The sequence below is a fragment of the Lolium rigidum genome, chromosome 5 (genome assembly GCF_022539505.1).
Source record: "Lolium rigidum isolate FL_2022 chromosome 5, APGP_CSIRO_Lrig_0.1, whole genome shotgun sequence".
Classification (NCBI taxonomy): Eukaryota; Viridiplantae; Streptophyta; class Magnoliopsida; order Poales; family Poaceae; genus Lolium; species Lolium rigidum.
In genome coordinates, this window is record NC_061512.1 from 24,866,185 (window position 1) to 24,888,974 (window position 22,790).

The 22,790-nt window shown below is 43.2% G+C and overlaps 1 protein-coding gene and 1 long non-coding RNA gene across 2 annotated transcripts; one reads left to right on the top strand and one right to left on the bottom strand.

Moving 5' to 3' along the window:
- Positions 1–12,248: 12,248 nt before the first annotated feature.
- Positions 12,249–14,465, top strand: LOC124653954. The gene is made up of 3 exons (XM_047193009.1): positions 12,249–12,578; positions 13,939–14,034; positions 14,173–14,465. The coding sequence occupies exons 1-3, from the start codon at positions 12,300–12,302 to the stop codon at positions 14,188–14,190; spliced, it is 393 nt and encodes a 130-aa protein (XP_047048965.1). The 5' UTR covers positions 12,249–12,299; the 3' UTR covers positions 14,191–14,465.
- A 3,128-nt stretch (positions 14,466–17,593) lies between these two features.
- Positions 17,594–19,572, bottom strand: LOC124653189. The gene is made up of 2 exons (XR_006987824.1): positions 19,367–19,572; positions 17,594–17,952 (listed from the first exon to the last, which is right to left on the bottom strand). It is a non-coding gene; the product is annotated as an uncharacterized LOC124653189 (long non-coding RNA).
- Positions 19,573–22,790: the final 3,218 nt, after the last annotated feature.

The following is a 22,790-nucleotide window of genomic DNA, read 5'->3' on the forward strand; positions in this document are numbered from 1 at the left end:
TTGTGTACAGTGAGGAACCGACGGCGGGGATGCCATAGACATGGACGAGAAGGAGGTCAAGATGTTACTGTTTAGGAGATCGTCAACATCACCACCCGATGGTCCATTTTTCTCTCGAATATGTTCATCACAATCTGTATAGTAATTCTCGGTGTGTGGACTGTTTTTTTTTCTTACATGTACTGTAGAACGATTACTTTTGTTAAAGTATCATGTTCTCCTGAATTGTTTTTTCCATTCCTATAGAATTGTAGTAACTTGCCGGGATGCTAAATAGTACAAGTTGGTGTCCTAGCATGGACCATCCATTAAGGTGAATTTAGTGAAATCTGAACTAGCTGGCATGATTGTCTGTTAACTACAATTGGGGAAAGTCGCATCGTTGGAACCAAATGATGCAGAGCTTTATTCCTCAGGATGAGTTCATGACTGCTTGATAAGAGAATGACGATGACTATTGTCTTTCTAAATTTTATGCCCCAACATATCAAGCTTGAAAGTGAGGTTTGATATTTCTTAAGAAGTGATCATGGTTTAATTATCTGTTCTTTTTGAGTTCCTGAAACTTTTAACTATCATCACTAGAATTTTTAGTTATTTTTTATTCACTCTGTTCTGTACTAACTGTAAGGTTTGTTATCTGTCGAACTGATGTTTTTCCTTCTATAATGCATATATGCATAATGGAACTTGAGTTACTAGCCCAACAATTGCAGATCAATGCGCATTTTGCTGAGCAAGTCATTTTTTTAGTTAGGTGTTTGAGTCTAATAATATTCTGTTGCTATTTAGAGTCTCGGTCTGGTGCTATTTATAGTCCAACAATGCAGCAGCTCTCTTTGATCAATGAATGAGTGAATTTCCGTAGCCTGTTAGTCAATTTGCTTCAATTGATTATACTTTATGGAAAACTGACATAAATCAATTAGATTGACTCAAATAAAAACTCTAAGAAATGAAGTATTTGTCATTTTATTAAACATGACTTATCAGCGTTGACATAGTTTTGTATGCAAAATATAAGAGGTAGACATGGGGCGGCCATCCCTGATAGCCTGTCAATTGTTAGTCTCCACTTGATGTTATTGTCGACTAGTGATATTTGTGCCACTTTGACTAAAAGTTGGTACTGTAGATTTTGCATGCTTGTGTTTTGTTTAAGTTTTCACGTACTGCATGTATGTATGTGTTGATGTCAATGGTTTACTAACGGGAAGGTGCTAATATGAGAAAATTTTGGGGTAAACTGCTATTCGTCATCTTAAGTTGGCTCTCACCATATAATTTTTGTGCGAGGGTGTCGTATGGTTGGGGAGAAGCTGGAACTAGGTGAACAATGCAGCAGATCTCTTTCTAGCACCTCTACTATGAGATACCAATACATGAGCCGAAATCTGTAACACAACATTCATGTGTTGTAATAATTGACTTTGCGCTTGACATTCATTGTTAAGTCCTATGGAATTTCTCTTTGTTAGACCCCTATGATGGAATGGAATTGTTTAGCTAGTAGTTCCAGATTTGTTATGATTCATTACCAACTAAAAAATAAATCTTGTTGGACTTTGCCTTGGTTTTTTTAACATGAATATCTGATGGACATGTAAATATGTATGCAGCACTGGATCAAGAAGATGAAGTTCATCACATCACACTCATCAACAAAGGCTTGCGGAGATGCTCGATGCACTCTCTCAGCCGATCCCACCTTGTAAGCTATACTCTGAACTTAAATTAGTACTCCGTAGTAGAATAACCTGCGGTGTTTCATTCAATAATCACCAACACCCTTTTCGTCTGAAATTGTACAAACAATTTAGCTGGACCAACATGATTGGTATTTTAACTTGCACTATTGGATAATTTTTGCCTAGCAGCTGTCTTTTTCAGCGAACATTGTAAACTTTTGTCCAGGTCAAATGCACAGATCTGCAATTGTGTTCCAGATTACCTTCCATGTAGGTAATTACCTTCCAGATCCTGAAAAGGAAGAAAAGAAAGGTTGCTCTCTTTCTTTCAATGCATCATATCTCAAGTGTTGTGATGATTGCAAGCTTCTGTAATTACCCAACCCAGTTGAAGTGCTTGTATGATCTTAGAATGCTAAGAAAACTTGCTAACCTGTAGCATAATAGCAGCCATACACTTTTGATTATCCAATTGTGGTTTAGAGACTCTTTCTTATTTTTACATATGTGTGTGCGAGAGCTTTTGATTCATATACATATGCGTGTGTGTGATCTCATTTTTTTCTTTTCTGTACAAACGCTGAGAGTTTGTAGCTGATTGTGATGTGATTTACGTAGAGCCTAGACATTGGATAGTGTCAACAAATTTTCTTGCCAAATTCAGCGATTGGGTTTATAATTGTCATCCAAACACTATGCTGCTCGGTAGTGGGACATGTGGTCATGTTTCCCTTCATTTATCTTATTTTGAAGGTCTTTGTTAAACTCATCAATCGTTATCTGCTAGTTTTATACCTCTGTATATCACTGGCATCACCTAGTTCAACAACTTGAGATATCTGAGTAGAAGAAAATAAATAACAAGATAAATAGCTCACTAGCTGACATTATCAACTTTGTGGAGTTACCAAATATGTTAAACTGGTTGTCGTTAAGAAAAAGGGTTCCTGTTTTATGTGGTCACTGCAATGTTCATCTTTATCATTGTTGCCAGAGTGCCCACGGGGCCCACTTGACCAACATGTTTTGCCGGATCCAGTTTGATCTCGTCTTTAAGGAGTTCGAGCTTTCACACACGCTAAAGTCCTGTAGCATCTTCTCTCTATATACAAGGTTTTTTTTGGCTGACCATGAAGATTAGATGGATTTTTACTAAAGAAAATCTGGAGGTATGCATATGATTGTACTAGTGCTCTTGTGTTTCAGATGTAGAGGATGAAGAGAAGATCATTCCAGCACCAAGGAAAATGGTATTCAGATTTATTCTCTTTTTTTACATTCTTCAGTTCATTCATTGGCATTTCTTGCTCGTGACTGGACATGAACCTGGACATGCAATTGATCAATCAAATGGCCAGCTTCGAATTTCCTGCTTGGACCCATTCTTATCCAGATAAATTAGGACTTGCGTTTTTCTTGTGTGCTATTGTCCCGAGGGATATTAACTGTGCACAGAATTGGCATTGATATACATATCTGCAACACAGGACCATGGATAGAACCTTATAATCGGCATTCATGTTTAACTCTGTTGCCTAAATGCTTGATCTAGTTGTGCCTGTAATGAATGCTTCTTTATGTTGGCATGAATTTGTTTTATCTTTTTGTTGTATTTCTAGTTTGTTATAGCAACGTGATTATGTGTTCTTATTTACCCTTTTTATTCCACTTCAGTTTTTGATCCACGCTTGCACAAATGTCTTGCCCCTGTTTTATTTTTGAGAGCTATAACTAGAATCATTGCGGATGGTCATGGGACCATAATGACATATTGCAGAGAATGGATCTCCCAGAATCTATGAATTCTTAACCCACGGTGGTGTGTAATTTTTTTTTGTTTCTAGGTTAACTAAACTCAGTTGTAGTTGTACGATTCATGATTTTGGCATGTGACAACTCTATCAGTTTTGCTATGTTATTTAAGATCTTTACCATGTGCCATGTTCACTTTGGGATATATTCGCTTTGTTTTTATGGAAAATCAGATCAAGAAAAACTGCAGCGAATGTTGTCTCTATATAAGATATATAGATCATCTGTTATCGCAGATTACTGACACTTGAACTTCCTTGCTGCAGTTTATGGTCGTCTGGTTGCCACCAATTATTGGTGTGCGCTGTGGCCTGGCTGTGAGTGGTGCGGTTGTTCCTCCAGATCTAGGGTTTATGACTGCTATCATTGGTATGTCCACCGACATGTAGTTCATGAGGTTATTTCGTTGGATGGTCCAAGAAAATCATCAGTAGCTGGTTGGAGGTTATTTCGTTGGATGGTCCAGGAAAATCATTGATGGCTAGTTGTCTTTTTGAAGTCTTTAGTGGCCCTGCTTTGATTCAGCAAAGATGCATCAGTGGTGCAGTAAACAAGGGTGTATTTGGGTACATACTATTTAGCATATTCATTTATTTAAATCCTTTTCAGTTTTCTCTCTTTCAAACTTGGACAAGTGATATACAATATTAACTCATAAGTTAACCTACTGTTCGAATTGTTAGTGCACTGAAGAATTAATGCTTTATGATTAAAACTCTATAATTTGGCATTTGGGCCTATGATAAAAACCATATATAAGCTGCATTTTTAATCATTGTGTGCTTAGCAGATCCTTTCATGTATATCTACTAGTCCGTCTTATTCTTGTACGTCAAGATGATTAGTGGAGGAGGAAGTGGGTTTACCGAACTGAACCAAAATCCCCTCCTGGGCACATGTATGAAAGTACATCACCCAAAAAGGGCTATTATTCTTATGATTTGTGCCTATTATTAATCCAGTTGGAAATTAGCTTGCTTCCATCTTGAATCTCTGTTTTGTGCCCATCTCAGATACAAACTAAACCGAATTCTCGAAATGTGGTAACTTTTCATTGGCAGGTGACCTAGGAATGCCGTGACGCCTCACACGATGCAAAGTGCATTCCTCTCCATTAGTTTGGATCAAACTACGTATCATTTTCTAATCTATGTGTATTTTTTGTGTTACTTGGCAGGGTGGAAAGAAGATGTTGTGCATCTCACCCAGACAATCCTGCTGAATGTAAACTCAGCCATTTTGTGTTTTTTGGTGTTGCGCTGTTGGTCGGACGACGCTATCGCAACCCCTGTCTTCCTCAAGTGGTAGGACCTCGTCCCGTAATCGTGGGACGGCGCTGGGTTTGACGACGAAGACTTCAATGCTGGCGAAGACGACCACCAGCAAGGTCCGCTTCCTTTGCCCATCTTAGTACTCATCCTAGCAAGATTCCATCTTGTTTATGCGCATGGTTTTATCTGATTCGGTTCGACTTTGGTGTGGGAAAAAATGAGGTGGAATGCACATAAAATTTCCAATAGAGCCAATGATTTCCTCCATCATAAAAATGATTAGACAATCCTCAAGCTGGATAACTAGATTGATTCTCTAACTGAAACTTTTTTACGTCAACTTATTCATCCTAGTTGTTCATGGCTTGCACTGTTGTGCACATACCCTTGCACTTCCTTCTGTTGTGAGTACCACCAATACAATGTGGGTATGGTGTGAGTGATGTGCCGATCACTCTGATGTCTGGCTACTACTACTATACTAACTCCTGTAGGCCTCCACCATACTTTGTAGGAAAAAAATGCAGCTTTCCCGTTTCATGAATCACACAACATGTATTACTGACGCATGCTTACTTGCTCGATTAATTTTGCCTGCAAATATTGCTCCTAAATCAGCTTGTCATCATGGTTTTTGAGTTCTTGTATAGTCGTCTATGGCTTTCTCAAAATCATGGTGACTCGCAACTAAACAACAACTTATGGCGACTGTACAATGATTTTCATCGATTAATCACTGAGTTGCAGGGTTGACGATTCACTTTTTAGTCGTGATTCAAAAACCATGCATGTGCTTGAACCTGACATGCACTTGATTGATTTAATTGTGCGATTGGGCAGAGGATTGCTCTCCATGTTATATTTAGAATTTTCGGCTGACTGTCAAGTGTATTATCAAATTGATGAAACACCCAGCCTGTGTTGACTTGGGGTTGGATTGTTGAATTCTAGCTTAATCCATGATATCAAAATGGCTGCTTACGACCTCTGGATTTTTGAATAATCTCGATCTTCTAGAATACTTAATTGTCTGGTACACACTATGCTCGTGCTAATATTCTTTTAATTTGCTGCGGATCTTGTAGAACATGATCGCCAGAGCTGCTCAAAAGGGTGGTCCTATTCTTGTTGTGTCAACTCCTGATGGCCCAATGCTACAAAAAGTGAGCATATTCTTCTAGCTTGACAAGTTTCAAATTCTGAAAACCTGTGTCCAACAATTTGTCTGTTTAGCATGTTGCTTTTGCAGTACTGAGCATACAGACTTTTATTTTTCCATTTTTTAAGGTTGGTGTGTCATCACTTGTTTTCTTGAACAAAGTTGATGTTGTTGAAGATTTAGAGTTACTAAAACTTGTGAAGATGGAGCCTCCAGTAATGCTAGTTCAGTTCCCAACATTTTTTTGGTTGGTCCATCATGTTCATGTTCTAAAGTGTTATTTCACCACCTTTTTCTATGATTGAATGATATTGTTGAGCAAGTCACCAACTCCCTTGTTTTGAGATCTTTCTGTATAGGAAAATGTTCTTTGTATTTAAGCAAATGGCTGATGGCCTGACCTGACAACCTTTTTTAAAAGTTAATCAATATCTTTTAAGTTGTAAAAGAAACAAACATGTTCTTGGTCTAAAAAGGTCTTATTTCTTTCGGTTAAGAATTTCGTAGTCCTTCATATTTCTCGTTACCAAGGTAGAATAAATTATGATCATGCAACATGTTGATAAATTATCCTACTATTGTGATAGCAGCTTGACATTCAACCTGAGTTATCAGGTGTTGAGCTATTGGTTTTCCCTATTTGTGCTTCTTGTTGGGTTCTAATGTGTTGCCTTACATCTTGATCATTATCTCCAATCCATTTATCATTGTATGATGAGGGGCTGTGAAACTGTCCATCAAGGACTCGTGGTTGAAACATTTGTTTTGTTTCTATTTGTCGAAAAGGACAAGTATTAGTTCTTGGTCTTTCTTCTTACAAGCGAAACCATCATTATAAGTGTAGATTTAGCCTATCTTTAGTCCAAGTAGTATTTAATACATATGAAATGGATTATTTTCTTTTAGAGCTCTCTTGTTATTGAGAGACGATATATATGCATGATGAGTCACTCATGGAGCTACTGAATTGAAGCTGACATACATGTTCACCATAAAGATATTAGACACGCCAAGCCTCTTGCTGGCTGATGCTTCTTCATGATTTTTTATTTACTGATCTAGGAAGCTAGTTTGGACGATCTATGTTGCACAAGTGTAATGTGTTGTTTTTCCTCATGCTAGATAGCTGATATGCATGTCAAAACTCAGTTTGTTTTTTCCTGCAGGTAGCTAGCTGATGTGCATGGTAGCTAGCTGGTGCAGAATTCTAACTATACCTAGCTATCAATCAATCAACATTTTTTTTCTCATTGATTCAATGTGATCTCTCTTTTGGCTTCAATCTTTCTATCTATATCGCAGTCAGTTTCGTTTCTTATGTTTGGATACAAGGCAGAGTGGTTTAATGAACTCTCTAGTGTTTTGCTACCGTTGTCTTGTTACCAGCTCTAATATTTGTTCTATTGTCTTGCAGGTAAAGAATGGACGGGCCGCCAAGCCTAGTTGGACCACTGGTAGCTGCAACACCAATATTTGGGTTGAAGGGGAACTAGAGGTGTCCAGTATGGAGCCCATACCCACATTGTAATTGCCAAGAATTTAACCTTAATGTGATTGGTGACCTGGGCTCTCTGGTCTAGATATGTATAAGTGATGCTAGCAAGTTTCATCCAATTCTTGGAGGGGAGATATGGAGCTGGTGGTGTCCTGGAGGGAAATGATTGATATATGGCGGCTGGACTTGTTCTTCAACTTAATGGATGTTAGGTGTCCCTAGTCATGGTAGCTAGCTGTGTGCGGTGTTGTGTTAGCTAATGCTGGTTCATATTCTTGCACCTGATGGATGTGTAGCCACTAGCTAGCTAGCTGATCCATACTTGCTTTGGTCGGCAGTGTGTTTGCACACAAGCCCAAATATGTTGTAATTCAGCCATGTCTGACATAGTTAATTCTTAGTGGGTGATGGTAGCTGGTATACCAAGGAGGTATTAGCTATCTGATCGAGTTAGATGTTGTATGTGTAGCTTGTAAAATTTGATCAATAAATACTTATTTTTGGGAATTTTCATATATATGTCCACACGAGAAGAATTTTTCACCTCTTTCTGTGGTTATTTTGTGAGTCGCAGTAATTCCTTGTTGCATACGTGCCTTTGAGTATATGAATTTAGCTCCCTGGCCACTACATGTGTGCGAGTAGAACCGCAGTCTAAACTCCAAGCACGCTGGTAAAAACAAGTCGTCCCTTTCTTTTATCTTGAAGCACCACATAACTGAGAAGGGTATGCAAATTTCTCCGAATAGTAAAATAGTCTACATAAATTACGCACGCTGGTAATTAATGTACCTTGTATCTCCGTGTCATGGAAGTTAGGAGTTAATTACTCAGAAGTGAAGACTTTGCAGTCACTCCACAGCTAAACCGATGGAACCAGAAAATCGAGGAGGCGCCAACCAATTGCTTTGTATGGTTAATGGCACCATCTGATTAATGAGAGAGTGTCAAATCATCAATCCGTGACCCTTTGTATCTGGACCGTACATGTACATCATCCTCTCCACTCATCTTTGATCATCCTGCTTGTCTCTTTTCCCTCCAACCATGGCTGCACTCTATAAGTAGAAGCCCGTCGTGACAGTCCGCGTGTGGATAGCGCGTGTGACTATGACTTAGACTTTGACTTTTACTTGTCGAGGAGAAGGAGAAGCCATCACTCTGCCATCCTGGTCATCGGCCGAATGATTGTGGCCATGAGAAGGAGCTCGGTGGGGGAGCAAGCTGATCTTCATCCTTTGCGGATTGTAATAGATGAAATTTGAGTAGATACGAAAAGTATCTAGATGTCAGAAATATAACAATGACTTGTAACACATGGTCCTGCAATCCCAAATTCGATGAACATTTAAACTGGATTAACTTGTCATGTTCCTGAAATTCCTGCAAAGCAATCCAGACAATTCATCCTTACAGTTACATGTCAGATGTCTGAAGCTAGCCAGAGGCTAGATTCAGAAAAGAAAATACATATTTCAACTTTGCTGCGACTGCACCATTCAGCTGATAGAACTATTTTGAGTAGTAACTCTTAAACTAGAAAAAATCACAATTTGATCTATGAAGTTGCTCCGGATGTACGTTTTGGTCACGAACTTGCAAATCGTGAATTATGGGTCATGAAGTTGCCCGGCGCGAGTATTTTGGTCACTCACCGGTGACCGTTAATTTGCTGATGAGGCCAATTTTTTTTTGCAAATTTCCCCCTAATTTTTTGTTTTTCCAACTTTCTAGTCCTCGGTTTGACTTTTTAGGGGGCAATTTGCAAAAAAGTAATTGGCTATGTCAGCAAACTAACATTGGCCATGACGGAATAACCAAAACGCTCGGGCGGGGGAACTTCTTGACCTACAATTCACGATTTGCAAGTTCGTAACAAAAGCGCACATCCGGGGAAACTTCATAGGCCAAATTAGAGATTTTCTCTTTAAACAATAATAGCACTCCTAGAGATAATAAACAAGCCAAACCTGGCTGTAAATCTTTTCATCAGGTAGATACACAACTACAAAGTTCTTAACCAACAAAGGATGATCTTTTAGTCAGCTTTCTAGACCGATTGTTGCTAAGAAACTCTTCAATCCAACATGGCATATTGGCATGTACGAAAAAGAAGACATATAATCACTTTTTGTTCATTTTTTATTTGCGGGGCACTTTCTGTTCATTAGTTATATATAATTCCATACAGGTAACTTCATATGGCTTCAACTTTCCATATATTCAAAGTATATTCCTAAGACTTCAACCTTCAATTTCACTTTGATTCAGGGAGGTAGCGAGGCTTAGGGTAACCACCTGGGCCAAGTTGTTATGATTGGATTTTCTTTTTTGTGGCTAAGTGTCCTGATCAAACTGTGAGAGGCGTAGCCGCGTAGGAGCTGCGAGGCTCCAGTGCTACCGGTTCGGCAGCCTTTTGTTGTTGGAAAGATGTTTGGCATGCAAGATGATTATGTTCTACCTGATTATTTCCTGGGCCTAGCAGAACCATTATTGGTTTCTATATACACATATGAAGAAATACGTTTTACACTCTGATGGCACTTGCCTAGATTTCAACCAATCCAAATATCCATACAGCCCTACCACAACAATGCTTAATCAATATACTAATACATTGCCCAAATTTAGTCCTTTGATCAGGAGTACTCACTTCCCAGAACTTGGATGATTGATATCAGCAACTTTAACCGATAAAATGGACAAAAACTATAAAGAATGAAGTAGAACTCTCAGATTTATCATGCCTTTACTTTCACATAATAATTTTACTTTAAGTTAATCATATATTGCTGCACCAAATATCTTACAGTGTCTTACCCAAAGCATTTTATATTTATGCTGAAGTAAATCATGCAAGGAATCAGCATACTATACAGCAGAAAAAAACTGGGAGTAAATTAGCAATATGCAATAACTTAATTATACTCTACCCAAAGTGGAAATGACTATGAGAAGCTGCTGAAATGTTGTTTTGCATACTTGTAGACTTCTTGACCTTTGTACCCCAAAATTCGTGCAGTGGAAACCTGGTCTACAGCAGAGACACTTCACCTATTGAGAGTCGAGACAATTCATTCCAAACGAATGGGATGTTTGAAGCTAACCGGTAGCTATTCAAAGCGAGAAATATATACTTTCTAAAAATGCACAAAAGAAGAAATTAGCTAATAAATCATTATAACAGTTACAAATTAAACCAATGTCTATAAATACATATAAAAGATGACTCTTTTTCTTTAGATCCATATAAAAGATGACTCAAGCATCATATGCAAGCTGTTTATGAAGTAACTCGGACAAATAGACAAATAACATAGTCCTAGCATGCTTCGCAAGACTTTTATTACATCTCGCGAATAAATGGCAAATGACATAGGCCCATACATAAGATGAACTTGTAGACTAATTGTTTCCAGGGAACTCTTCCATCCAGCAGGGGGTGTATGGAAAAGATTGGATTTTCTCCTGTTCATTAACTAAATCTTTGAAATATATATATTCCTTTGGGTATATATTTCCCAAATCTTCAATCTTGGAGCCATTTAAATGGTATGCCAGGCATATCCGTTCTGATGCACTCAAGAAGAGAATCTCTTTATATGGGTGAAACCCAAGTATCCTAAGGTCCTCATTACGTGAATCACCATAATAATCTTCATCCGAGTAATAGTCTTCAATCATACCTCCATAGTTAAGTTCATTATCATTGTTTGAATTCCATACCAATTTCTTCTCAACTACTACATTCTTGTCTTCTAAGTAACCACTATGATCAATCATGTCTTCCTCTTCAACATCCTCGTCGGAGTTCCATTCAGTATTCTCTTTGGTTTTTGCTTTCTTGCTGTCTTCTTCTTCTTGGCAACCAGAAGAACGGAACAGGTTGTAGTTAATATCTTCTAAGATCCATTGATCTCTTCCGTAAAAGTGGTGACCTGCTAGCACGTGCTTAAGGTCTATGTCGTGCCTCAACATCCACTCCACTTGACCACACGATTCATTAAGGATCCAAACTCGAAGCAAATACTTATCCCGAGGCCAGCGCATATCAGATGCCACGACGTACACCCCCTTTTTTGATCTTCCTATATTAATGTCTAGATGGCCCTCCACCACTGTAAGATCCACTGGTGGTTTAATTACACTGTATGTATTGTTAGACAATGATATTCTGCAAAATCAGGCCAAAAAATTGTGTTAACAAGAAACTAGTAAGATAAGATTCAAATCAGATAGTATTAAACAATGTGTACCTCATGAGAAAATTAGATATACAGTACACATAAAGCACTCCTCGAAAATAGACAGCCATGGATCGCCAGTAACCCGCTTGCATTTGACTAACGGTCCCTGCAGCATCCCCTTCTCGGCTGAAACATCTCTCCTCCCAACAACCCGACCTGGATGAGAAAACATACATGTTGCATAGGGATGGTGGCCATTCAGACTGCTCCATCGAGAGGTATATCTCGTCATCGCCACTGTAGTAGCGGTACAAAGTGGGGATCTGAAACACCTCATAGTGAGGTGATACCATCGGATCATAGACTAGATGCGCGCGGTGCATGACAGGCCCTATACCATCGTTAGCTGGGCACGTTGGCAGAATATTCCACCGTCGCGTTGCAGGGTTAACCACGCAGTTATTGTGAAGCAAAAGGAGCCCGTTGCAGTGATCTCTGATGTTATAGTTATATCTGTAAGTGGAAACGGCGGCCCACGGTGCCGCCAGCCCAAGCCCACTCAACCTGCTAAATGGACACCCGGTAAGAAAAGAAAAGTCCTGGCGGCTATTCACGGTATACCGCTACCGCCGCCGCGCCGCTCCCCATCCATGGCTTCGGAGGCGGGCGCCGCTCCTGTCCCCATCCATGGCTTCGGAGGCGGGCGCCGCCCCATCCGTCCGCTCTGCCCCTCAATTCCTCTTCCCCGAAGGAACAGCTCCACCGCCGGCGCTCCATCCCTCCGCTCCTCCCCTCAACTCCTCTTATCCGGGCGCCTCCACCCCGTGCGTTGAGCAGCCGGTGTCCGGCAAGATCTTTGTGGAACCGCTCGAGCCCGTCCATGTCTGTGAGGAGAAGGGAAGCAGTCCAGTTCGGAAGAAGGAGAAGGACGGCTGCCAGATTCGGGAGAAGAAGAGGCGGAAAAAGGTAAGAGCTGGATTCCAATTTTCATCTTGCCAGATAGTGTAGCCTTTTGCTGTCTCTGCTTCGTGTGAATGTTACTATGACTGGAGTTATGTGAAGTGCTGGGTGACAAAATGTTGATCTGGATCCAAGTATCCTGTGAATAATCTCAAACTCTGATGGCTCTGTGTGGCATTAGTTGCAAGTCCGTAGTATTGACCATTTTATAGCAGGTTGGTGTGTGCTAGCAAAACTTGTCATGTGAAGATGCTCCAGTCGATTGACTCAAGTACATTGTGTGCTGTATTTAGCTAGGTAGTCCCGGACTCTACTGCTTTCCTAGAAGCTGGTGGTTTTGGAAACTGAATGAATGGAGTTCAGTCTGTTATTTCCTAGGATGTAGTTTCTAAATATCTTCCATAAGATGAACTTTATTCAAACGTTTTCTTACATCATAGCATTGCACAACTTGTGACAAAAGTACAGTATTATTTAATAGCACCACTAATTCTGGGTCGCCTAAGATGTTGTATGTACATTCCAGTAAATCTAGAACTGGCGTGCATAGGATAAAGCGAGATAGGCTGTAGTAAATCTTTTTGACACAGCAATAATATGCTCTTATTGGTATACTGTCTAGTTTATCTTTGACTTTATAGATCAACACCTACCTTTTCCTAGGAAGCCAGTTGAACCGGTGATCAGGATGTTCTTGCCCCTGAAATATCGTAGCTTGTTGATGTTCATTTTGAACTTGTGCTTGTACTTAACTACTTACAGTGTGCTGGTGCTGCTAGTTTGTGTCTCATGGAGGTGGGGCTCTCGTTATATGGATGTGGCACATAGCTCTCTGAATGTCCATTCATTTGCAGATTTAGATTTGTTTGCAGTAGTTTATTTTCTTTTATTTTTTGCCAGAGGTTGCAGTAGGTTAATTACTTAGTTAAATTGATAAGTGTTGAATTTTGATGGCTACACCTACTGTTTGCTATGTAGGGGTTTTGCTTTGTGTGTTAATTGGTGCTCCTGAGCTGCCTATAGGGTATCAATTTCGTCAGATAATGACAGCTAAAATCTGGCATCATAGAATTCTTCTCTGTTGATGGAAGTAGTTATCCGCATTCTGGTTGCATCTGTTACCCTTTAGGATTATTTCTCGGTACTGTTTTACTAAACAAGTACTCCCTCTGTTAATCTTTCAAAACGTTTTATACTTAGAATCACTTTGGAAAAACCTTTTCCTCATGTTCTGCTTTTTACATGGTTTTTGTCCCAATACCTTTTCATCATGTTCTGTTTCATAGAGTTTGATCTTTTGTTCTATCTGTCTAGCAAGCAAGGACACAGTACACATGATCTCAATATGTTCTATCTTTTGTTCCAGGGCAATAATATTTCTGCTCCATCAATAGAAGGAACGATACTGCCTGGTATAACAAGGAAGAGTACCATCGAAGTTGTTGAGAGCAAAGACTACAAGGTAAATTCTTGTGTATCCTCATGTTGGCACTGCTGGGTGACGATAACACTGCTCTTTGTTTAGGCCTACGTTTTCATTTAAAAAGTAAACCTTCTTGCGAAGAAAGCAAACCTCATGTGATTTCGTTGATTGTTCCAGGAAGAAATGAGGCTGTAGTATGTCCTTGATCAGATGAACAAGAACTTGATGTAAAGTTATGATCGTCCTTGAGTGCGAGAGGCTATGCTCATGTTGGATTGTATCCAACTTAACTCAGCTCCGTATCATTGGTTATGACTTGTGAAGTGTTGTTTTGAACTGCTTATACATATTTTGTAATGGATTTTCTTATTTGTTAGCTTATGACAATTGTCACTTAAACTGTGGATTCTGTGGTGTTAAAGTTAACCTCTTAAATTTGTTTATGCTCAGTTTACATTGTGTCTTGTCTACTTTTTTTATTGTCATAAAAAAATTGGCTGGATCTTCTTGAGTCTCTCTCATGTAAAGCAGAGCAGGAGAAAAAAAATCCATGCAATTAAATCTATCAATATATTATATTGTTTTTAGGGCATCAATCTGTTATTTTTGTTGTTCAGAGAGTTTGGAGCTAGTGTTATTCACGTCTTGGAACGGATCGATCGAGAGAATAAAGAAATGACAAAACGATTCGATCGATGAGAGGTCGATTCTGTACGGTACAGGTGCAAAGAGCGATGATGGATGAAGCTATCCATTTGGCGGTCACGCCTCGCGCGCGCAGTCTTAGCGTTCGGAGCAGTTCGTTCGGGCGGGCAGGCGGCCGGCCGCTTACGATGACGGTATTATACGAGCGAGCTGCATCGTTCCGTTTAGGTTAAACGGCCACAAGCGGCACTTGGTGGGCCGCCACGAGCGTGGCCACTTACAGGTATAGTTATAGTCGTCAAAATCAACGCATGCCTCCTGCCAGATATGACCGCAGTGGGGACTGGCGGAGGGCAGAAAGCTGAGATCGCCGCTGACCGCACGGGAGCCGGCGGCCGAGGAGGAGGAGGAGGGGCGGGCGAGGAATTCTGGGTACTTGTGCTCGTCGAAGTGGACGAAGAGGCCGGAGAGCGAGAGCGGGAGCAGGTCGGCGCGCAGGAGGCGGTGGCTGTCGACGGCGTCCCGCCAGGCCCTGCACACGCAGCGGGAGGCTGCGAGGCAGCGCGGCGGCACGCGGCGGAGGACGGCCGCGAGCACGTCGTCCGGTAGGTGCGCCGCCTGGCCCTCGTCGTCCATGCCGTCGCCGCGAGGAGCTGCCGGCTGGTTTCGATTTGATTTGGGGATTTGGGGAGGAAACTCAGGATCAATTGAGGAAGTGTACCAACTTCCGATGGAGAAAAAGCAGTTTTGGGCTTCGGTTTGGGTTGGGAAACTTTGCTTCGGCTCGGTTTGGGTTGGGAAACTTTGCTTTGTTTGGGTTGGGAAGCACCTTGATCTCGCGTGGTGTGGTTTGTTTCGCCAGCAGGTCCCGCGTCAGGTCGCGACTCGCGAGGTTGGTCGTTATTATCGGAAGGGATGCGTGTTCGTTCGCTTCTCCCGCGACGCGTGGTTCCAGGCTGTCAACCAATTAGTTAACGCTCTTTAATTCGTCCATCCTTTCTTTGTTGTTGCTCTCTATACGCGCGCGCATTCATTAATTTCTAGCTTAATTCCACCCGGCCGATTAATTCCACGTCTCGGCTCGCGCGCTTTCTCCATCTCTATACGCGCGCGCAAGTCAAAACACTTCTTCTTTTTTTCAAAATTGCAAATCCTAGTACATCTATTTTCCATCTACACCGCCGGTGAGGTCGATCATCAAGTCGGTAGCTATGCCTACTAGGCGTCTTGTCGTCGCCGGTGAGGTCGATCATCCTCGGCATGTCCCATGGCAAGCCTGGAACCGGCAGCGGAGGAGGAGGAGGAGGAGGCGGAAGGGTAGCTAGCACCGGCGTCTCGAACTCTGATGTCCCGAACGTGATCTATTTGTATGACTTGAGGGCGAAGGCCAGTGCTTCGCGCAGATCCAGCGGCAAGCCGGACATCGTTGCGCCGCTCTCGTCCCTCACGTGGCGCGGCAGGAGTTTAGGTACGAGCCTCCTCCTGTTAAATCCAACCATGGTACCCACTAGCTCTCCTCCCACAACTGGCGCGCAAACTCCACCGGGACGTAGCGGCGCTGTCGCGGCTCCTTGCCGCCACGCGAGGAGCAAACCTCGCCGTCGTGCTTCGTTTTGTAGAACGGCCAGCTTTTACCCATGGCGTCGGTGATAAAGTGGGTGTATGGCAATGGCATGGGCGAGGAAATGGCCGCCCCCAGTGCCCCTTTAAAAGGATTGGTTGCTGCATTGTCTTTAATGCCCTGTTGCTAATCAATTCCACGAACGAATCAAACAAGGACCCGACCAATTCGACGGACCCATTCGACGTCGTCCGGTTCTCATTCCATCACACGGACCGTATGCATCCAGATTTCTCGCGGGAAAAAAGATTTGGGCCCGCACCTCCAAACCGATATTTATGTTCATCTCCTCCCTAACCGATCCTTGAAATCTCGCAACTCTTCCCCAATTGTCGTCGTTTTATTATTTTGACCCAGGATCCCATGACATTGTGTTCACCACAACATGGACCATCTTGCCCATGACAGTTATCCACTGCACGCTTGGAGTCAACCACACGTCCTTGTGTGTGCCGCCAGGCTGTGTCAGGGTAGCTGTATCCGGGCATGCCAGGGTCAGAAGGCGCGGCATCGCCATCAGGGACTTCACGCCATCGCCTCTCCCACCTCACCGTCAACTGCACAATCGTCAAAGTCGTCTTCGAACAAATGGCTAGTGAGGTGCCTTGGATCGCTGAGGTGAAGTAATTGCCCACTCAGAGGGAGGACAGATCGGGGAGCTTTCTTGGGAATACTAACCAATTGCTCCCTCTCCTAAAAATCCGTCATTAGTTATTGGCAATCCTACATGGCACACGTTTCCGTGATTAGTCATGGGCACTCCAGCATGGCCCAAGTTTCGGCCATCTGGTGCTATTTTCGTGCATATGCATGAGTGTTGGTCTCGTTAAGTTGTTCCGGCGATCAAGTGATATTTTGATGCCTATGCATTATTATCCGTCTCGTTAAGTTGTTTGCTAGACTACTAAGACTAGTATACTCCGGTTTGTTACATTTCCCTACTTGGCATCTCAATAAGGTGCTTCATAGAGATTATACATCGGAGCCTGTAAATGGATTAAATTTTCGTTTTCCCTGGGTACAAGGTTCCAGCTGCAGATGACCGTGTAAACAAATTTTCTACATTTTCTTTCTTCTTATGTTCCAGCTGCAGCTAAACGTACAAGTAGCACCTAACGTAGCCTCTCCCAGCTCGGTTTTTGTTTATCTCTAGTACAAGGGCTGGTCCTAAAGGATCAGCTCCAGATTATCTAAATTTTCTTTCTTTTTCAAGTATCAGCATTTCTTCTAAGAAATATAAACTAGTAAATGCATTGCTAACCTTTAAAAGTTCAAATTTTGGCAAGACCATTACCCCTTTTTAAATAATACCCAGCACGGCATATAATTATATTGAATGAAATGTCTTACTTCAAATTTTACCACACATCACGACAACAAAGCTACCAGAATATTTGACACGCAACACACATGCATTGCCTCACAGATCGACCCAGCCAAGGTTCTCAACTTAAAACACCAAAACCATGGACCGTGCAGCTACACTTCACCCAGAAAACATAGTCAAATCCAGCTAGTTCCCCTGTCAACAAACAAATTCAAGGCAGCCGAGTGCGATCTGCTGGTGGGCCCCTCGAGCAGGGTTGTGCCTGTGACCAAGACCATGCTGACTGCTGAGCCGCATGCTGACCTTCCTCCATTAGCCGCAACAAGAATGCACCTATTTTGCCTGTCATTTAGTCCTCCCTGCCCTTGAAAAAGAACAACACATCGTCAGTATAACAAACGCTGTTCTTATCTACTACTCCCTCCGGTTCATAGCTTAAGGCGTATAAATTTTTATGATTTCTCCTCAAAGCTTAAGGCGTGGGTCTGGCTCGATAGCAATTCTCCCCAGAATACCCCTCGATGGACAACCATCTAGCACCATTGTTGCTTCGAATTCCATGTACATCATTTACTGCGCCACGTACTGGGCGAGCGTATTGGACGAGTGCGGCGGCGTGCATGCTGCTGTGGGCTCCCGGTGATGCTCGACGCTCCCCTGGCGTGCATGAAGGTTTCATCGGGTGGCGTTGCCATTAATTTGGGAGTGACGCTGGCCAATAAATTTCGTTGCAGATTAGCTCCTCCATTGATGGCATGCATGCGTACGGGAGAGAGAGCACGAATTAAGGAGAGGTTATGCTTGCATGCAGGGGCAAGATAGGAAGTTTTCCTTCCCTCAGATCGCTCCTTAATAACCGTGCAAGATTTTTTACGCCTTATGCATTGAGAAGGAGGGAGTATAACCAGAATTACCACAATAACAAAGATATGAATTAGATTTATCCAGCACCATGCACAACACAAAGATGAAATAGCTAGATTGGATACGTCCACCACCAAGCACAGCACGTGCACATCTTGTAAGTAACCAGAAATGCAATGTGCACAATCAACAATCATGCAAATTCTATCTTTCCTTTCCCTAAACCTAGCACCATAAACAAAGTACTTCTAGTGCTTCTACACTAGAAGTAATTTAATCATTTCTAATGCGAAAATACTGCCACAATTCACACTTTTCCAAGAAAAAAAAAAGTTATATCAAAAGGCATTCCCTGTTATTTTCAAGCATGCTAGCACCAGTTGAACAGCACGGTGAAGCATATGTATACAGATCATGTTGAAGTGGTAGAGCAGCGCAAGAAAATCCTCTACCGAGGCCTTTATGAGTTAACAATTATAAAAATGCTAATATCGACAACTCAGCTTGATGGCCAACTCGAGGAAGAAGGCAACAACATCATCGTTACTCATTTTAGACATTAGAGGTAAATAAAAAGTAGGACCATCTAATCTACAAAACCAGGAGCACAATCCAGTGATAAGAACCACTAATAACTAAATGTTCAACGGCTTGATGGCTGAACCCAGTGCATTGACTAGAGTAATTACCGGACAAAACTTTAGGCGTAGCCATGATGGCACCACCACCGCAGTTGCGGCACGGTTAACTCGCTGTCACTGTCTACCGAGCAGCAGCCGCACTGCATACTCTGATGCACCTCACATATTAGAAGAAAAAAACGAGTACAATTAAGCTACTAAGGAAAAACAAATACACTTTATCGATGGAATTCACCTTGGTTACTATGCACAGCACATACACTTAGCACTTACCAGAATACACCTAGACACAACATGGAGTCGAAGAAGAAGGCCACCGCTCCAGGTCTTCCAGATTCCTTCAAGTGATGCATCCTAGAAAATTTATCAACAGGCAGACATTACACTTGCATAAAGAATGCAATAAAACAAATCAATAGTTCAAGAAACATGCAAGTCAAGTACAAATTCACATCCATGGTATACTTTCTGGATATTAAGATTCATCTCGAGTGGCTCGAACTAGCTAATTCTGCATATCACGAGTCAATGTTTAGAGGAAGGCTGGAAACAAAGATGTTTTCCCTTATCAATAGTCAGCAATAGCAGGTGAGTTAACTTCTTTTATTAAAATACTCCTTTTCTGAATTCTGGATACATGCATTGATCTTTTTGTTGGCACTCTGCAAATAGATGGTTCATAAAACCTGACGCATACAACCAGCCCGCTCTTTATGATGCACAGACATGCATATCACATAAACCCGATGCATGAAAATATACAATTCTGATAGAAATCTAGACCAGCAGTTTTCATATCAATGTACTCAGATTTAAGTTTGAGACTTGAGAGCATCAGGTTTGGTAATGCACACAATTTTACGAAACCTTACTAAAGCTCCAATACCATAGATACGCATCCAGGTACGAACTAGTTTAGGGGTTACAAGTCCTAGCTGTAAATCGATGGTGCTAAACCGTCCAAGGGAAGTGGCCAACGCAGACAGACAGACCAAAGATAACTGCTGGACATCACAGAGAGAAATCAAACTTGGATGACTAAGAAAATCAAGACGCGCCAGAGTTGAAAATCAATACTACTGATCCCATTTTAGTTCTTGTTGTCGATTCTGAAGAAAGGAAAAGAAACAATATGAGTTACACATGAGAGATGTAAAGCAACAATCCCAATTTGACATGAATACTAACGTGAGTGGGGGTGGAGATTACGTGACATGGATAGCAGACTAGTCATCCATTAAACTGACAGCTAAGAGTGTTACCATCAAATGAACGCAAGTTTCAACCAAATTGCAGTTTCAGCCTATCTAGGCCCCATAAATCCATATCAAATAGATATGCTCGTCCCTGTAGCCAGTATACAGCTTCCCAAATCCGCGGGTAAGAGTGTCTTGAACCAACACGGTAAGACCTTCCCATACCTGAAAACATGCAGCCCCTCTCAAGGCAGCACCAACGGATGTGATCGACTCCTGGCCGGAGAAGCTCCTGTACCGGCGGCTGTAGTACTAGAACGCCTCGTTACTACTGCTGCTCCTCTGCATCTGCAGAGAAACAATTTGCCAGTCAAGAAAACTGAATTAGGGGGCAAAAAGGATAAAGATTAGGGTTTGGATACCCTACCCGCACGGCGATGCCCCGGAGCAGGGCGCGGCGAGGCCACGGTCTGGTCGACGGCGAGGACGGAGCGCAGAACGGCGGAGCTGCGCCGCCGCGTCCGGATGGCCTGCACCACCTCGCCGGCGTGAAGCAGCACCCGTCAGCCACGCGCGAGACGCGGGCAGCAGGTTCGACGGAGCGCTGCGCGCTGTCCTAACAGCGCACGAGCGCACCGGCGAACGAGCCGCCGCGACGCAGAGCGTTCTTGGGGGCGCCGCCTCTGTCTCTCTCTCCTTGGCGAGTCCATGGCGGCGGAGACCGATCTTGTGCGTGGGGCTCGGGAGCGGGTGGAGCTTGGCCGGATGGAGAAGGGGACGACGGAGGGGAGGTGGCCGGCGACGGGGAAGAGCGGCGGGGGCGGCGTTCGATTTGGATTTCGTTGGGTAGCTGAATGGAATGGGGAGGGAAATGCGGCGTAGGGTTTGGGCTGGGTTGTTTTGGGTTTGTTCCAGGCGGGCCATGTTTTTACTTTTTAGGACTTTACTCAAATCGCCCAAATACCAAATTCGTTTTTGGCCAAATCCTGCGCGGGAATTTATTTGCCTAGCTCTCCTACCGACTTGATTATTGAATCACACACATTGCACGTTCTTTACACGTCTGGAACCGGTATTGTTGGCCATTTTTCTACTAGTGCATGCGTATAATATTGGAACTTGTAAAGAATTTTAAATTCGAATCTGTCCAAATATTTTTTGAACGGTTCTCGGCGGGCAATGAGAATTCCGGTTTTCGGCGAGATTCCTTGATCTACATACAATTTAGTGTATTACGTACATCTAAATTTAGAGAAACATCAAACATGTTCCATGGGACATGGGACGGAAGGATTATCTTTTTTGGGTCCACACGGTTATAACTGTAATATTATCGACGATAAAATCACTTTATAATTTCTTGACTAGTCTGCGCTCACAGAGAAGATCATCCACACCGATGGTGGAGCCTATGGTGCAGATGGAGTACGGGCCAGCCGATGTGTCCTCAGCGCTGACAACCGTGATTAAAGTTGTCTCGAGCACACTTGACATGAAGCGTTAGGCGAGGAGCTCTAGGGCGACTAGGGCGGCGACAAAACCCTAGCCACCGAGCCCCACCTCCCCCGCCTTCGTCCCCCTTGCCACCGCCAGAGGAGACCGCCGGAAAGCCAGCGCGAGCTGCCAAGGACGGTGGTGGCAAGGATCTCACGACTCTTCTTCGAGCGCTTCGACACCCCTGGCGGTGGCCTCGTCGGGTGAGGGCGGCGTGGGTCCTGGCGGCGAGAGGACCCACGCGGTTATAACTGTAATATTTTCAACGATAAAATCACTTTATAATTTCTTGACTAGTCTGCACTCACAGAGAAGATCATCCACGCCGACAGTGGAGCCTATGGTGCAAATGGAGTACGGGCCAACCGATGTGTCCTCAGCGCTGACAACCGCGATTAAAGTTGTCTCGAACACACTTGACATGAAGCGTCAAACGAGGGGCTCTGGGGCGACTAGGGCGGCGACGAAACCCTAGCCACCGAGCCCCATCTCCCCCGCCTTCGTCCCCCTTGCCACGCCAGAGGAGATCGCCGGAAAGCCAGCGCGAGCTGCCAAGGACAGTGGTGGCAAGGATCTCGTGGCTCTGCTTCTCTGACGGAGCGCTTCGTCACCCGTGGCGGTGGCCTCGTCGGGTGAGGGCGGCGTGGCTCCTGACGGCGAGAGGCTCTCGCCGGTGCTGCTGACCGTCCTCCTTGGTCGCGCGGACGACGAGGGGATGGTAGACGACAATTGCAGCACAGGGGTCACCCCGTTTGACCTCCGCCATATATGAAGACGGTGACTCCGCACCGCGCGGATCCTACTCCCTGGCCTTCGATTCATCTAGATCTGGATCCCTCTCGGGTTGGTGGGGTGGGGGCTCTTTCGGGGAGAAATCCTAGCCCGACGGCAGCGCCCCGATGTTGGCGACGTCTATGACGCCGCTTTCCTCCTTGGGGGCTACATAGAGGTACATCCCTTTCCCCTCCTTCCCTTACCCGGGTGAAAACCCCAAGGCCTTCGGATTG

What these genes read in the sequence shown, in the direction of transcription:
- LOC124653954 (XM_047193009.1), top strand. Translation starts at nt 12,300, where the DNA reads ATGGCTTCGGAGGCGGGCGCCGCCCCATCCGTCCGCTCTGCCCCTCAA. An exon ending in AGAAGAAGAGGCGGAAAAAG is followed by an intron (nt 12,579 to 13,938) that starts GTAAGAGCTGGA and finishes CTTTTGTTCCAG; the next exon opens with GGCAATAATATTTCTGCTCC.